General features: G+C 37.8%; 1 protein-coding gene across 4 annotated transcripts in view; it reads right to left on the bottom strand.

Moving 5' to 3' along the window:
• FRMD6 (FERM domain containing 6) overlaps positions 1-18259 on the bottom strand; it is a 91680-nt gene that overhangs the window by 40785 nt on the left and 32636 nt on the right. For 2 of the 4 annotated variants that reach the window (XM_040969898.1, XM_040969895.1), the window contains exons 2-6: positions 14622-14866; positions 7571-7661; positions 4750-4853; positions 3776-3852; positions 941-1127 (exon numbers count right to left, since the gene is read on the bottom strand). In XM_040969898.1, the coding sequence (XP_040825832.1) occupies positions 941-1127; positions 3776-3852; positions 4750-4853; positions 7571-7661; positions 14622-14720 (558 nt within the window). In that variant the 5' untranslated portion in view covers positions 14721-14866. Of the gene's footprint in view, positions 1-940; positions 1128-3775; positions 3853-4749; positions 4854-7570; positions 7662-14621; positions 15318-18259 lie in introns of those variants that run through there. The other 2 variants (XM_040969897.1, XM_040969896.1) reach the window with 2 other exon arrangements.

An 18259-nucleotide genomic window follows, 5' to 3' on the forward strand; every position in this document is an offset into this window, starting at 1 on the left:
GTGCAGGACAGAGCCACCTGTTGAGATTAGGAAGGAATGCACAGAATCCAAGTGGGAAGAAGAATCTGATGGAGGACATTTTGAGTTTATGTTGCCTACAGATGAAGAGCTACCTTACAGACATAGTGGAGAATGAAACTTGGGATTTGGCTAAAAGCATTAATTTGGATGAAGTCTTCCAAGAGGGAGGTGACAAGGGATCAAGAGCAGCGGTAGAACTCAGGCCACTGGTGGGAAAACCTGGCAGGTAGATATAGTTTAAGGAATGCCTGTGGGAAGAAGCTAGAAGAAATCCAACGTTCATGACTGTTTCATGCAGCTTTCCCATTGCAGAGAAGGCAAAAAACGACAACTCCTGGCTCCCAAGGACAGGAGAACAACAGCCAGCCATGTTCCATGTGTTCTATCTGAGGAGGACAGATAGAGAACAGGCTTGAGAACAGGCTAAAGGCTAAGTGAGACAGACATAGTAGGGATTGGAGTATGGGTGTGAAGAGAAATGGACAGGAAAGGGTGGAGAAGGTGTTTGTGAGTCACTTAAGCTGGACTAACATCGAACACCGTGCTGGAGTTCTGAAGGGAATAACGTGGAGGTCAGAGCATAGAAAAGGCTGTGAACAACCTTACCCTCAACAAGAGTAATGCTTTGCTCTCTTCATGGGGGGAACAGTATTCCAGAAAGAGCAGATGGGGAAGTTGAAGCCATGTGAATGCACAATAGGGCTGGGAAGTTCCGTATCACATCCCTTTTTCCCCTTAAGGTAGAAGCAGAATGAATGTACCAGATGGTGTCATGAAGCTTTCAGGTGTTCAGTGTCTATTTGGGCCTCAGGAAGTATTTCACTGGCTACAGAATCTCTGTGCTCCCTTTCTGGTAGCAGCACATAATGAGCCTGGACAGTGCTATAGGATGCAGCTAGGACTTGAAAACAGGACTTACCCAAGCTGGGAAGTAAGCCTCTGGCTCAAAGTATTTTCCATAGTGCTTATTCCTTTTGAAGTTCCCAAGATCAGCCTGCAGGGCAAAGGCTGCCAGCAGGAAGTAGGCCTCCTCTCGGAGCACACACTGAGAATGCAGCACTTGTTTTCTCAGGTGCCAATAATAATAGTATCTTGCAGCTCTGTCACTGGGAAAAGAAAACAGAACACACATTTTGATGAAACAATGCAATGGCACATAAACAGAATCTCTATCTTGCTCTGATCTGGTGACAACAGCCCTGTGTTTCTATGTCTCCCTCTTTGGAAAAAGAGGCAATCTCACAGTTTCTACCTGCTGACCTTACTGAGGTTGCAGGTGGTCGGAATTCCAACTCAAGACTACTCAGACAGCAGCAACAGCATTCCCCAAGACTTGATTCATTCAGAGAAGGAAACAAGATCTGAGTTACCCCACTCCAGTATGGTTATTACTTCACTGAACAAGCGTTAGAACAGAAGCCCAGGTATCTGTGCTGCCTATATTGAAATAAATTCGCTAAAATACTACACACATGACAAATCTGAGGGGTGGTCATAGCTTGAGTGTTTTGATGCCCTGTTTTGTTTCTTTTTTTTTTTTGCTGAGTACACTACAAATATCCTATGGTTCTTTGAAAAATCTTTATATGCCCTTTTAGAAAAAAGATATGCTTAACCAGAATGCTCCACTTTTTAATTTCTTTAAGAAAAATCAAATTGAAAAGCTTTCTTTAAATTTGTTTCTTATTTTCAATTTAATGGAAATGAATTTGCAGGTGCGATTTTACAGGCATGTGTCATGACCATCATGATATTCCCTATAAAAGGAAATGCTAACAGTGAATTCATTACAATCCACAAAGGTCACATATAAATACAATCCTCACTACACGTCTTGAGAGAGATGCTGACTGCGGAAAAATACGTCCAAGCTCCATAGAGGATGCTTTTATGATCAGAATAAAACTGTAAGAAAAAAAAAGTGAGCATGGATTTGTGTGTTTTGATGAGGTTATCTGATCGATTTAGTTTGCCTGTCTACCTGATAGTCATAGCTCGTTAGTGGATGATAATAAAAATACACTTAAAAAAAGAAAACCAACACCATGGTTAAACATGAAAGCTTAAACATAAGGCATTTATGTGTTCCCCCTTGCCACTCCCTTGGATCAGAGTACTTTTTGGAACATGTCTTTTAATAACACTAACCACACATTGTATATACTGGCTCATCCCTGAGAAGAAAAAGCAGAAGTTACAGGGATGAATTAAACATTTCCATCCCAGCTGGATTAATTAGTGGCTCTTTTTTTAACAACCAGGTAAGCATGGTCAAATTTATAATTTTCAGCCCTTAACAACATTTTTTTAAAAAAAAAAGATTTATTTATTCATTTACTCGAAAGGCAGAATTACAGAGAGGGACAGGCAGAAAGAAAGACCTTTTACCTGCTGGTTTAACTCAAATGTCCACAACAGCTAGGGCTAAGCTGAGCTGAAATCAGGAGCCAAGAACTCCATCTTCTTCTCCCAAGTGGGTAGCAGGAATCCAGATACTTGGGCCACTTTCTTTGCTGCTTTCCCAGGCATGATAGCAGGGAGACAGACTGGAAGTAGATTCTAACCTGGATAGCAGAAGCTGGTGTTGCCAAGTGGTAGTTTCATCTATCCTGCCACAAAACTGGCCCCTAAAAACTGTTTATAGGCTGATACATTTTGCTTTTTAATTTGCAACACAACAATATAAGTACTGCTAATTTTACATATAACTCATTAGCTACATCTTTCTATCATATAAGGCTTCTCAAAGCTTAAAAATCAATACACACAGGGGTTGGCATGGGCACTGGTTCCAGTCCTGGCTGCTCCACTTCTGATCATGCACTCTGCTTAAGGACTGGAAAGGCAGAGAAGGATGACTCAAGTCCTTGGGACCCTGAACCCATGTGGGAGACCTGGAAAAAGCTCCTGGCCCCTGGTTTTGGATTGGCTCAGCTCCATTCACTGAAGCCACTTGGGGAGCGAACCAGCAGATGTAAGACTTCTCTCTGTAAATCTGCCTTTCAAATTAAAAACATACAAATCTTTAAGAAAAATAAAACACACAGCTTCACATTTCTAATATTTTCTATCGGCCAAGAAAATCACCCAGCCAAGTTTCTAGCATAAAATTCTCCTACACAAATGACTAACTGGGCTTCTAAAATGATGAGCACTCACCAAACTTGAGAAAAAGAAAGCTACTACCTGCCCCTGTCAATCTGCAGCTAAGGTTTTCACAGGAGAGCTCCGATGGAGACCTAATCTTAGTTTTAAAGCTACTGGTAATGATAAAAACAACCCAATGTGAAAAGAAAACCAGGCTCTGTAAACACTTGTCTGTGTTCCTTTATAGGTGAGTTCCTCCCCATGTTCCATCCCCACTACTAGGAACGAATGTAATTTTTAATTTATCATTCTACTCTTCACGAACTCACAAATTCTTTCTGGAAAGAAATAATTTTTTGGTGGCTAATATTTTTATGAAAAACGTGGAGCACAGAAAATGTGTGTGAATGCTATTGCTAACATTTCCATAGAGAGTCTAACAGTATCATTCATTCATTCAACAAATACTTGAATGCCTATTGTGTACTCCTGCATTAAGGACTGAGGACACAGTGCATGCATTAAAAGACTGAAAGAAAATTTCACTTCTGTTTTAGTTTATATCAAAACAGAGGGAGACAAACAATAAATACAAGTAGCTGACTGGTGTATTTAAAAAAGCAAGCTATGGGGGAAAAGAGGCTTATAGACTTTCCTTGTCCCCTACCTGATCAATCTGCCATTTTCCACATAATACTGTACACGGAAGTGTATAATCATAGGAGGCCCAAATTGGTCAATACCCTGGAACAAAGACACACATACAAATCAAGGCATTTTCAGTTCCTTTCAAGACAGGTTACAAAGCAAGCAAAATACCATTACATGCTGGATACTTTTAAAAACACTCAGACACTTTATCTACATGTAGTGAGCAGGCTACTAGTGGGTAGACAGCTGTCCCATAAGCACACCAGGTTCTTGTAAAATCAGAAAATTACAGCCAAGAAAACACCATCCCTCTATCTGAATCTCATTCACAGCAATGCTAATCACAACATAAGGGAAGATAAAAATAAATGTCATGGAAATTTCTAGCTGAGAGCCAGCTCTCAGTTCAGCTCTGTCCCCTGTGGTGACCATTTGCTTCTCATTACAAATGTCCCCTTGTTCCTCTGACATTCCACATACCGAATTCTAATATGTTGTTTGTTTATTTAGACATTCATGTTCCCTTCTTTGTAGTTGGCTTTGAAGCAGCCTTCCCGTTTATTTCAAGAATTCTTAAACACAAATTGGAGGATCTAGGATTAGACCAAAGGGTTTTACTCCACGCTTACTAGGATAATCCTAGCAACACTTTCTTGGGTACCTTTCTTGGGACTGTTCTGCATGAACTGAATTGAGGTTCACTAAATAAAAGTACCAGTATAATAAAATAACGAGCAAAAATGTCATTGCAGTACAATTCAATCTAGAAATTACTAACTTATACAACACTGGTTTTGACAACATAGCCACAGGCATCAAGAATATGTAAGCTACAATTTATTAATAGTAAATTAAGGTGACATTTTAGAATGATTCATTTCCCTTTCTTAATTTCTAATTCATAAATACTAAGCTTTGTTCTAAAGTGTAACAGCTAAAATAATAATTTTCTTAAAAATCAAAATATTTTGCTTATAAATATAATCTCACCCAAGTGACTTCGTATTGTCGTACCTTGCTGGCCTCTTTCTTCCATTCTTTTGGACAATACTTATAAAGCTTTTGTGACAGCTCCATATACACATGTTCATTATCTGTACATTAAAAACAAGAAAAAATGCTTTAAAAGGACATATTTTTAAAAGTAAAGAATATATTAAGAAACACATTTTTTTAAGTTTCACATGAACTTACACGTTACTAAGAGAACAGAACAAAAAATATGAAAGTTCCTTGGCCTAGATATGGATCTTTTATGAATTACTTTGCTTTTACAAGACAAAACAGGTATACTTCTCTAACTGTGTAATGTTCAGAAGAAATGCCAGTCTCTAGTTTCTAAGGTCAGTATAGTTTAGTGTCTAATATGAGTGTTACTTAGTCTGAAATATGAAAACACTAGATTTCTGCTGTGAGTCACAGAAGATTGTTCTTACAGCTGCAGAATAATGAACTAGGACAGAAATGCCACCGTAAGTGCTATGGGAGGCACCAGGAACCACGGATGTGAACAGCCCATCTCCAAGGGAGAAGCCTCACACTTTGTGAAGTGGTCTTTCCTCTTGCTCTGTGTTCCCCACATCAAAGCACAACTTGACAAAATGAGAAACCACGACTAACGCTGTTTTTGGATCCAGTTTACGAAGAGAGGTATCTTACGAGAAACAAGCAAGAACAGGAAAATTTTCCCTCAGGGGAATGATGTTAATAAAGTGATCAGAGAAAAAGTCTTAAAAGTTTATTTAAAAGTAATCTAAGTGACAAGAGGCTGGCAAAAAGCCAAGAATGTCTGGATTTTTCCAAAGAGAATCTTTGTATCTCAGAGAGATTTGTATCTTGTAAGAGAGATTTTCAGCATTCCAACTGAGCACAAAGCTTTACATTTTTAAAAAAAATTTGTTTTAAAATAAACCTAGTCCTTTTTCAGTCACCAAGGGGACATGGAAAGCTCTCTGTAAAAATGCTCATTTTAGAAAGCATGTGTCTCTGACAACCTCAAGGATAAACAAACTTGGCTGCACTGCTGACTGCTGGCTGCATATGGGGGTTTGATTGGAAGAGTGCCATAACAGAACAGGAAGAGTAAAACATGCTGTGGCTATAAATGGCACATTAAGTTGATTCATTTGAATGACATGGAGAAGCAAGAGGTCCTAGAGACAAACAAGGAGATGCTACTTAAATCCAGTTATCAAGTCAACTAACTATCTCCCGTTTTCTAGTTACTGACTAAATCCAAAATGGATACAACCAAACAACTCTCCTCCTGCTTCTGATTTGTGTTTAGTTTGGGCTCCATCTGAATTAATACACGGAACAAAGGTGGGACTGCTCACTGCAGAGGCATACGGAGGTTTTCTGCAACCAATGTATCTCTACCACCTAACAGTCTGGCTAGAGCTATAGCTGAAGACATCTCAAGAACACATCAAATTTCTGCAAAGCTGGCAGATCAGCAGATTCTAGCTGACATGTGAACAGAATGGCAGGGAGAGAAATTAAGTGGTATGCCCAAAGACACCTTGCCAGGCAGTGGCAGAACCAGAATTAAAACCAGGTCATCAGATCCCATAGTCAATGTTCTTACACCATGCTACAAGCTCTCCTGCAAAACATCAACTTTAAAAACTCTTATTTTGAAACCTAAAGATCTATAAATTGGGTTTTTTAGCCCGACTTGTTGAACAACAAAGATTATCAGTCTGGATGCAGATGCAGTAGGGAGCAACTTGCAGCACATATTAACAAAGGTGACTTAACGTCCATAGCACTTCCTACTGCTCTTGGGTCCTCCCAGGAGATAATGGGCTGTGTGGAGCCTTTGTGTTCTTATTTTAGCCAAGCATCATAGGAAGAGCCAAGGGCTGATTCCTGTAGGGTCCTGACTTATTTGTTCCCTTCTCCACATTCTTGGGCAGCTTTTAGAAGGGTTACCTGACAGGGGCTCACATCTTGGAGAAGAGGTTTTGCCCATCACTTTCCAACTTGGCAGATGTGAGGACTTTATAACATTAGTCAAGTTTGTAAGACTTCTCGAGTCTTTAAAGTGAAACCAATTTCAGTGTTAAAAAACAATCCACAATCATAAACTGCAATTACATATTGCAACTATGTACATTTCACAAAGTTTCTTTAGCAAAATGAGCTTAGTAGACTAGACAAAATTAAAAACCATTTTAAAGGAAAAAAGCTGGTAAGGATGGGTTGTACTTAAGTTCTGAATTTATCTCTCACCAGACATTATGGGAGAAGAAATCTTACATGGAGTCCTATACTTGAAAATTTTTCTCCCTATAAGGAATGCAGAAGAAAACGACTCCATTGTTTCAAAATCATATAGTCTAACTGGAAAAAAAAGCAAAGAGTAAGAAAGAAAATGAAAAAATAAAGCTAAGTGAATGGAATCCATTGTTATATTACATAGTCAACAGTATAAGAACCTGAAAAGGAAAGTATATTTATTATGCTCATATTTCTTTTTAATGTCAAACTTATAAAATAAATGACTACTGTCTCCATCTATCTCCTGAATATAAGGTGAAAAAAAACAAGCTAAGCTATGTTGATTGAAACATAAAAGTGTGAGCACATGAAATCTAGTCTTCTAAAGAGAAATTGATTTTTTTTTAAGTTCAGACTATGACAGGAAACATTGTGAAAGATTTAAAAAACTTAATGTTAAATTAAAATTGAAGAAAGATTTACAGGTACTTGGACAATCAGTTTTGCAACAATATTCATGAAGTAGGTGACAGGTGTCATTTTCTCGAGGACAGTTGGCTAAATTCATCATAGATGGGCTAGGACTTACTCTGTATGACACTGAGTCCAAAGAGGTGACAGTCCTTTAGCCTGAGCAGGTCACATACCTGAACCAGCAACTGATGGCACAAAATTTTAACCTACCAGAGAAAAAAGCATATGTCAAGACAACAATTCAATCAATTCCACACATACAAGTGTGCCATAATCAGAAAATTTTAGCATTTTGTAAATATCCAACTTGAAAGGACAAGCAACCCCAGCAAAACAACCATTACTCTGTGGAAATCACTTTAATCAGTGGCTTTGCTTTAGTAATGACTATCACAACACCAATTTTTATAAATGGTGAAGTCCCAACTTGATCCTGCAGAAGAATCTTATGGTATAGGATGCATAGATAAGGATTTCAAATATTTCTGCACTTATTCAGAATAGTTGCTTTAAGCTGCCAAAACTATTCATTTGGCAATTTTTTTCTTTAAATTTCTATGTTTAACATAGTTGGTATGTGATTTGCTGGTTAAGCTGTTGCCTGCGCTTCAGCATCCCATTTGGGTGTCGGTGCATTGTTCTGGGCTGCTCCACATCTGATCCAAATCCCTGCTAATATCCTGGGACATGCAGCAGAAGATGGCCCAAATATTTGAGACTCTTCCACACCCATGAGACAATGGATGAAGCTCCTGGTTTCAGCTTAGCCTAATGCTGGCTACTGCATCATTTAGGGAGTAAACTAGTGTATGGAAGATCTATCTCTCTCTATATATCTGTAGTTTTGACTCTCAAAATAAATAAATAAATAAATAAATCTTTGAGAAGTAAATAAGTATGTTTCTATGTTTTTAACTGACAAGTAAGGATTGTATATCTTTATACTAGACAACATACTTATATATACATACATTGTGAAATGACTAAATTGAGTTAATTAACATAAGTAACTTTATAGGCCTATCTTTTTCGTTGATAGCTAAAACTCATTCTTAGCAATTCTGAAGTATGCATGTAACACAGTGTTATTTACTACGGTCACCAGGCCGCACAACAGGATTTCTTGAATTTAGTCCCCTAACTGAAATTTCACATTTGAGTAACATTTCCCCAATTTATACTCCCAGTCTCAGTTAATGATCCATTTCACTCTTTGTTACTGAGTTTGAACTCTCAGAATTCAAATATGACGTGATATAATCTTTGTCTTTCTGTGCCTTGCTGATTTCACCTAATGTTCTCAGCTCAGTCATGTTGCTGAAAACTACAGGATCTCCTTTTTTTACAAAGGCTGGATATTATTCCATTGTGTTAAGTATACACCACATTATGTATGCCCTCATGTGGATTATATGAACAATGCTGCAATGAACATAGGAATGCAGATAGCTCTTCAACACAATGTAACTCTACCTTTCAAATATAAATAAAACCTTTTTAAAATTCTGAATTAGTTAACTCTAAAAAAACCCTACCATACATTAATTTGAAATCTAAATTACAAAAGCAAAAACATGCTAGAGCCCTTGAAAATTAAAAGGGAAGCAACTTACTACTGGTGATAATTCCAACTACAGCAAGAAGAAAGCGCTTACTATTCTTTTTCACATCTGCTATTTAAGTGGCAACTGACCAGAAAAACACGCCATCCATTGGAAACAGTCAAAGACACTGAGAGCACCAACTCAGCTGCATGGAAGTACCAGGAACTCAACAGAACTAGACTAGCACCTTACTTCATATTCAAGGTATACAGTAAACACTGGGTAAATGTTTCATGCATGAAAACAAGGAATGTGTTTCCTTATGAACTCTTTATCTGTATTTTGTCTCCCGAAGGTTGATTTCTTTCCAATTCATTGAGCAAAGCATTTTATGAATGTGTACTGAGCAATACAGGAAAATATAGCAATGCAAACCTATCAATACCAATGGAGAACAGATTCGTCAATGACAATAATTATCATCGTGTTGGTGTATAGTGACCAGCCAGTTTTTTTTGTATGTCCTATGTTATTTCTAACACTCACTAAAGACTGGAATTTGAGTTCCATATTGTCATAACTTCAATGTAAGTCTAAATAAACAGAATGATAAAAAGGAGAATGCATCAAATATCACATACAATCCTTAAGTTGAACTGTATGAGGGAATTTCCAAAAGTTTATGGGGAAATGGAGTTAACAGATACTATTCATTTACTACAAACTTCTTGAAGTATCCTTATACATTACAAATGTGAGGTTTAAAATGTCTTATTTTCTATAACACCTATAATCCTTAGTTGGATTATATTTAAAAATGTCAGGCACAAAGCAACCAAAATAACCTGTAATGGAAAATTAAAATTCCAAACCACAAACTGAATGTGTACAAAATAAACTATGTGCAACTTCCAGCAACTGTTGGCCAAATCACATTGTTCCTTTCCTACATGTATCCCATGTAATTATTATTGTTGTTCTGCTAGTTTAAATCAAGTATTTGAGTTGATAAAACTCTTTAACAACTATCAAGTAGTATAGCACTGTTATTTAAAAACTATAATTAAATAAGGCTGTGGTCCTGAAGTCTTAGCTGCTATGAAAATAAGCTTGAGTTCTCTGTATCTGCACAGTATTAAATCCTTAAAGCTATATTTTAACTGACTGTGAAATTTCTCAAGTTCTTTCATCTTCAGAAGCAACAGGAATTTTAGAAAGTGCTACAAAGTATGAGGTATTGAAAAAAAAGAGTTTAGGCTTTAACCTAAAAATACACTGTATATGGAACTTTAAAGCAGCACTGGATCCTATATGTGTCAATGGTTTATTATTGTGCAAGAATGTTTCAAATATTCTCCAGGGGAAAAAAGAATTGTTCCCTCTGGTCTTAGTGAAGATGTTTAACTTTTGGCCTTAATTTTTTATCATTCAAGCTTTGAGGGTTGGCGCTAACTGCAGTGGGTTAAGGTGCCACTGCTTATTATCATCCCATATCGGAGCACTGGTTCCAATCTTGACTGTTCCACTTCCAATTGAACTTTCTGCAAATGTGCCTGGGAAAGCAGCAGATGATGGCTCAGGAAATTAGGTCTCGAGACCTATGTGGAAAACCCAAATGGGTCTTATCAGCCTTTACCTGCTTTGCTATTAACAAGGTAATCTCCATCTGTTTTTCTTGGCTTTTTCTTTGATACAACTGCTTGCTATTGGACAAGAGTCTGGCCACAGCAAAGAGCCTACATGCTGGTGCAGTAGTACACTGGCTAAGCCATCACCTGCAATGCCAGCATTCCACATGAGCACATTAGTTGGGGTCCCAGCTTCTGATCCAGCTCCCTGCTAATGCACCTGGAAAAACAGTGGAAAACGGCCCAAGTGGACATAGAAGATCCAGATGAAGCTTATTGCTTTGCCTTCAGTCTGGCCTAACCCTGGCTGTTACGACCATTTGAGGGGTGAACTAGCAAGTGACTATCTCTCCCTCTCTTTAATTCTGCTTTTCAAATAAATAAATCTTCTTTCTTTTAAAAGTCTCTATACTGTGGAAAGAGAAATTTTAAAGCCACACTGGGCTCAGGTTCTCCATTTTCATTTCATGAATAGAGTACCCTGAATAAATGAACCAACAACTCAAAAGAAAGAAATGTAAATCAAGTGCTGCTCAACACATGAGCTCAATGCACACCACATCTTTAAATCCTCTCAATTTCCCTGTGGTATGGAAATTACCCTGCTTTATAGATGAGAAAATCAAAACAAAACAAAGCAGAACAACAAAAATCCCACCATAAATAAAAAACAGCGAGGAAAATGTGTTCAACGTGCTAAGGTCATTGTGAAGGGATGTCAACCTAGGTCCCTGTAACTCTAAAACCACCTTCCTTAATCATGACATATGGCTTCATAGTCCTGTCCAGAGCAAACCAAAGAAGCATACACTTTCTCTGCCTAAGCATTGAAATGTGAATATCAGCCATTATCTTTGTGTCAGAAATTATTTTGTGTGATAACTTGAATTCTGTCACCATGTAGCACAAGTATTACTCCCACATAAGAAGTGAAAACACTAAAGCTGAAAGCAGTTTAATTAACTTACCCAAAGCCATTAAACCACGGCATGTGAATTCAGGGTAGCATGTTTTAAGTGTGTCAGTATCTCCTCATTGCTACATTGCTTAATTTATCCTTCACAAAGAAAGGAAACTAATACAAATTTAGGACTCACTATGCACAAGTACTAGATAAATTGATTTATGAATGAAAAAGGTCGGTGAGTTAAGCAATCTGTCCAGGATCAGAAACCTAGTAATCTATATCATCAAAGTAAGAATAATATTATAACTATGATGTAGATAATCATATTACTAACAAAGATCAATATTTGCTCTGTGCTTACTATGCATCATGTACTGTCCTAAGGGTCAGGGCACTGATAGATGCCAAAAACCACAACCTCATAAAGAGAGTTCTGGAAAGTTAAACAACGTGGTGCTGGTATCCAGGTCTCTTACCTGTCTGGGTAAAGACTCTAGATTATCCATGGTCCCTGATTAGGGATCTTGCTTACTGCAGATGCCCATATCCTACCCTAAACTTACCACATGAGCATTTTCAATGAAAATGTTCAACAATTCTTCACAAGCTCTTTCAGATAATCCTGATGTATACTCAAGATCTGAAGTTACAGATCTGTAGGCCTAAACAGACTAGGCATCCTCTTGTCTGCTCCCCAAAGTAATTTCCTTCAGCTCAGATTTTAGTGCAAACTGATTTTCCAAAAACTCAGTCACTTTATAGTGACTGCTCACTAAGCAGTTATTACTCTTCCCAACTGGTCTACAGTTAGAGATTTTGTTCGATGGCTTACATGTCAGCATACACTGAGCTGGGTGAAAAACCACCAATGGAGAAATGATTCATAAATGTTCATGCTATGTGCCCTGTAAGAAGAATTTATAGTTTTTGATGGGATTATACTTAATAGAACTGTAAAAAAGAATTCAAAGAGCATATCCATGCATACAGAACTATATTTTGGTTTCTTTTCCCAGTTTTCACACTAAAATGTTGCCAATTTTTATATGTTATAATTAAACGTTGCAAAATTAACAGCCTGCCATTTCACCCTCCTTGAAACAATTTGTCTAAACTTCCTAATGATGCTATCATGCTATCTAAGTGTTACACTTATTCAGTATAATATTTAGAAGCATTTTGTTACATGGCTATTGCACTGAAAATATTGTAGTATTATAGCAAAGAAACTTATTTCAAGGTATGTATTATTGCAGTTTCCCTCTAATTTAATCAAAATACTATCAAGTTAAAGAAATAAAATGGGGCCCGGCGCGGTGGCGCAGTGGTTAAGGTCCTCGTCTTGCACGCCCGGGATCCCATATGGATGCCGGTTCAATCCCGGCAGCCCTGCTTCCCTTCCAGCTCCCTGCCTGTGGCCCGGGAAAGCAGTCGAGGACGGCCCAAGGCTTTGGGACCCTGCACCCATATGGGAGACCCGGAAGAGGCTCCTGGCTTCAGGACCGGCATAGCATTGGCCCGTTGCACTCACTTGGGGAGTGAATCATTGGACGGAAGATCTTCCTCTCTGTCTCTCCTCTCTGTATATCCGCCTTTCCAATAAAAAATAATAAAAATAAATCTTTTAAAAAAAAGAAATAAAATGAAAGTTGATAATACAGAGAAAGGCTAAAAAATGTTAGGCATGATGTTTGGTGGTGAGGCCAGTATGGTAGCTCAACAGGCTAATCCTACCTGTGGTCCTGCCATCCCATTTGAGTGCCAGTTCATGTCCCAATTGCTCCCCCTTCGTGCTAGCTCCCTACTTATGGTCTGAGATAGACAGAGGAGGACGGCTCAAGTCCTTGCGCTCCTGCAATCATATGAGAGACCCAGAAGGGAGCTCCTGGCTCCTGGCTTCAGATCAGCTCAATCAGCTCAGCTCCAGCCATTGTGGCCATTTGGGAAGTGAACCAGAGGTTGGAGGATCTCTCTCATTCTCTCCTTCTCTGTAAATCTGCCTTTCTAACAAAAATAAATAAATCTTTACAAAAAATGTTTGGTATGTATACCAAGGCAAAACAGAAGTATACCCAATGATTCAGAGACCCATTGTTTGGTATTAACCTAGAAAACACACACACACACACATATCTGCATATAAATATTTATAACAGATCCACTCACAATACTCTAAATCCAAGAAGAAATCAAGAAATACTTGAGATTATTCTTACAATAATGAAAAAGGATGAACTACTATCATATACAGTAGCATAAATAAATTTGTTGTGCCAAATGTTGAATAAAAGAATTAAGGCACAAAAGACAGTATTATCATATACTTTTAGTTGTATGAAGTACAGAAACAAGCACAACTAGTCTATTCCAATGGTTTCAGAGGTCAGAGTGGATGTTAGCTTTTACATGGAGGTTAATGACTATAACAGGCCAAAAAGAATCTTTCCAGAATACTGTTAAGCTTGTACCTCAAGCTGGGTGATGGTTACTTGGGATTATATATAGGATTAAAAATTCATTGAGCTGCAACTTAATATTTCCATACTTAGTAGTATGTAAATTATAACTCAACTTTTAAAAGTTAAAAAATATATATATAGTGTCATGCTCCTCAATGTCCAGGTTAACCAAATGGGGTGACTGTTAACTAAAGAACAGGGGGAAACACTTAGGGACGCAAATGCACAGCCTATACCCCTCGTCCTTGAAACTGGCTAGATGCAGACTATTATTAAAACAACTAAGTTGCTTATTAAAAACTTAGAAATGATTGCCAGTTCTTGTGTGTGGGTCACAACTTTTAAGCATATAAAACAAATGGTCATACACTTCAATAGGAAGTTTAAAAACAGTGTTTGCATTTAATACTGCACCCTTAATTCTCTAGTTTACCCTAGGAGAGAGAAAGTTGAAGGCAGCTGCACTTAAATGATACTGTTATGTGTTATACCTGGTTAGCCTTCTGAACCAATGGTGCTGCATTATTGCTGTTGTTCTGTAATTATTTCACCCTTAACCAAACGGAGACTTAAATATGGTCACTGGTGAGAACTCTGTTTAAACATTTCTAAAACTGGATCTACTCACATTTATGATGATGTTCAGAGATTCATCATTGGGAAGGAAAATGCACACACTCCTGCGGTCTTGCATGACTCTGTTGTTATGGAAGTTCAATTTGTTCATTGTGTTGTGGGCTCTCTAGTGGTCAGGGCTGGGCTCCAAGTCCTCGGCGATGCCTCAGGTTCCCAGCGCTCCAAAGCCAAACTCTCTTCCTCATCACACATCGGACAGCAGAAGCATTGTGGGGCTTGACTATGTAGGTTTCATAGCTGTTAAAACAAACAACCAAGCAAATGCTTAATTAGAGGCTCCGGAAGAGAAGCAGCAAGATTTTGGTGAGGGCACATCTGGGAGACCAGAACAGGCGCAGCTAACCTGGGGTACAAGGAAGGCACAAGGTCTCAAGCAAGGGTAGCCCTACATTCTCTCAATTTTTACAATGATTCACTCTTCAACCACCCCCGCCCTTTATCAATATGGCTCTGCCAAAGGAAGCTAGTGAACTCCAAAACATTCACTGCATTTGCTCTCTCTGCAGCATTTACCGTGGCTATTAGGCCCTCCTTACAACATTCTTTCCCTTAGTTTTTATGATACTGCTCTCTCAGCATTCTCTAATCTGATGAATCCATACAAATAACAAGAGTTTATATGAACTTGTCTGAAGATAAAGGTACTGTAAATTGGGATCTCATTCATATTTAATTGGTTTTATTAAACATTTTTAAAACCTTGGATTTGACTACTTATTTATATAAAATGTAAATTTATATATGACACCCATTTAGATAAAAATGAACAGGTTTTATGTATTTCATGATACAGACTTAGGAACAGAGTAGTATATCCCCACCCACCATCCTCCTTACTTATGTTTCTTTTTCCTATTTTTTACAATGGCATTCTTTCTTTTCCTCCCCCTGCTGTTTCATTTTTAATCTTACGACAGAATTCCATAGGCTCTGGGATTTTCCCTTACTCCCTTTCCAAACTCCCTCCCCTCCCACTGATTTCCCCCATATTACTACGACAGTATAGTCCTTCATAAGAAGTTGAAAGTCCATCATTTTACTATTTAAGAATAACCTGATACTGCGGATACAGACAATGGCAGACAGTCCAGCATCTTATTGTCAAGATATATCCAACAGTTTCATTGGGAGTCCATATTTGATTTGGAAGTAGAGATATATACTGCATCATATCTTCATGTCTGAATATAATAGTCTCTGTTACACAGCTTCTATTCATTTCCGTAAATGAAAAGCCATAAAACAAAATCAATAACAGAAATAAAGTAAAAAGAAAAAAAGTGTACAACACCATGGAGTTAAATAACATGGTACTCCTCTTTGGATGGGCATCTGGAGTGTTTCCATGTCTTTGCTATTGTAGATTGTGCTGCTGTAAATACAGGATCACAAATCCCTTTCTCATATGCAGATTTCATTTCCTTTGGATATATTCCTAGGAGCACGATAGCTGGATCATATGGCAGGTTTATTTGCAATTCTCTCAACACTCTCCATACTGACTTTCATAGTGGTTGTACTAGCCTACACTCCCATCAAGAGTGAAGAAAGGTGCCTTTCTCCCCACATCCATGCCAGTAGGTATTGTTAGTAGAGTTCTGACTGTAGGCCATTCTCACTGGAGTTAAGTGGAATCGCCATGTGGTTTTCACTTGTATCTCCCTGATGGCTAGGGAGCCCGAGCATCTTTACATATTCATGTCTAGCCATTTGAATTTGTTCTTTTGAAAAATGTCTTTTGGGCCTGTTGTGATGGCGCAGTGGTTAAGGTCCTTGCCTTGCACGCCCGGGATCCCATATGGGCGCCAGTTCTAATCCCAGCAGCCCCGCTTCCCATCCAGCTCCCCGCTTGTGGCCCGGGAAAGCAGTCGAGGACGGCCCAAAGCTTTGGGACCCTGCACCCGCGTGGGAGACCCGGAAGAGGCTCCTGGCTTCAGGATCGGCATAGTATTGGCCCGTTGCACTCACTTGGGGAGTGAATCATTGGACGGAAGATCTTCCTCTCTGTCTCTCCTCTCTGTATATCTGCCTTTCCAATAAAAATAAAAAATAAATCTTAAAAAAAAAAAAAGAAAAATGTCTTTTCATTTCCTTCGACAATGGTATACTTTCATTTTATTTCACAATTGTGGGTTTAACACTCCATCAGGTAAAGAGTCAAACACACAGCAAGTAGAAAAACAAACTCCACCACCATAAAAAAAAAAAAAAAAAAGACCTGCAATTCCTCAGGAGTATAAAAGCAGTAAAAATAATCCAATCCCAGAATGTCAATCTTGCTCATATAAACTCTGTTTTTTTGTATTAGTTATCACAGGTCAAAAAAACTATGTGTTTGTCTTTTTTGGAACTGGTTTATTTTTCTTGGCATATGATTTTCAATTGCTGCCATTTAGTTGCAAACAATATTTTCATTCTTTTTGATAGCTGAGTAGTGCTCCATGGTGTATATACCATTTTCTTTATCCAGGCATCGATTGATGAGCATCTGCTTTGGTTCTCTATTGTAACTATTGTAAATTTAACTGCTATAAACATGGGGTTACTGATAAACTTTCTTATACATTGATTTCATTTCATTTGGATAAATTCCCAGGAGTAGAATAGGTAGGTCATCACAGCAGGCCTGTTTTCAGATTTCTGAGGAATCTGCACACTGTCTTCCCTAAGGGTACATTCCCACTAACAGTGGATTAGGGTACCTTTTCCCTGACATCCTTGTTGGCATTTATTGTACAAACCTTGTTTATACATAAAAGAACTATAACTATTTAATTGGTTTATTAAATGTATTTTTAAGACTTCTCAGATTTAAAGTACACATTGTTTTTGCAATTAATCAAAACCTTATCTCTAATTTTCAACAACCAAACATTTTATTTGTTTCATGCTTCACTGCAATTAGCAAGATCTTGGACAATAATTTAAAAAGCTATAGATACTTCCTATTTTAATGAGTGTTTGTTGCACTTCATTATTACTGTCAATTGAATGCAGCAAGGTAGAGAAATCCACCACGGGGAGAGGGTTCGGGGAGGGGTGGGGGGAATCCCAGTGCCCATAACACTGTGTCACATAATGCAATGCAATTAATAAAAAAAAAAAAAACTTGGTTACCACAGAATACACATGTGGACTTTAATTATCAGGTTCCAATACTGGGTCATTAGTTGTGACAAACATCCCGTAATTGTGTAAAGTCTTAACGATAGGGGAAACCAGATATGCAAAGGATACATGAGATCTAAACTATCTTAATTTTTCTAGACTCTTCTAAAATTTTCTAGAATTTCTAAAATTCTAAAAGATCTAAACCTTTCTATAAATCTGAAACTACTCTAAAATATTAAAATGTTTGTTTTTTTAAAAATGTAGAACACCAGAAATTTCCTATCCACATGATACAGTTTCATTTTGAATGGAGGCAGAGAAACAGTCTTGACTCTAGGGATTGTCTCTTCAAAATGTAAAAAGATGACAGGATGCTATGATGGAAGTAAGGCTAATAATAAGAAAACTTCACAGAGAACTGATTTTCTAATTCAATAATTACATATTTTAAAAGGTCATAATACAATACAATATTATAATATTTATTGCTGTAAAACAAAATATAAAAGCAATGGAAGA

The sequence above is a fragment of the Ochotona curzoniae genome, unplaced genomic scaffold, assembly GCF_017591425.1.
Source record: "Ochotona curzoniae isolate NIBS_2020 unplaced genomic scaffold, NIBS_Ocur_1.0 scaffold_4701, whole genome shotgun sequence".
Taxonomy (NCBI): Eukaryota; Metazoa; Chordata; class Mammalia; order Lagomorpha; family Ochotonidae; genus Ochotona; species Ochotona curzoniae.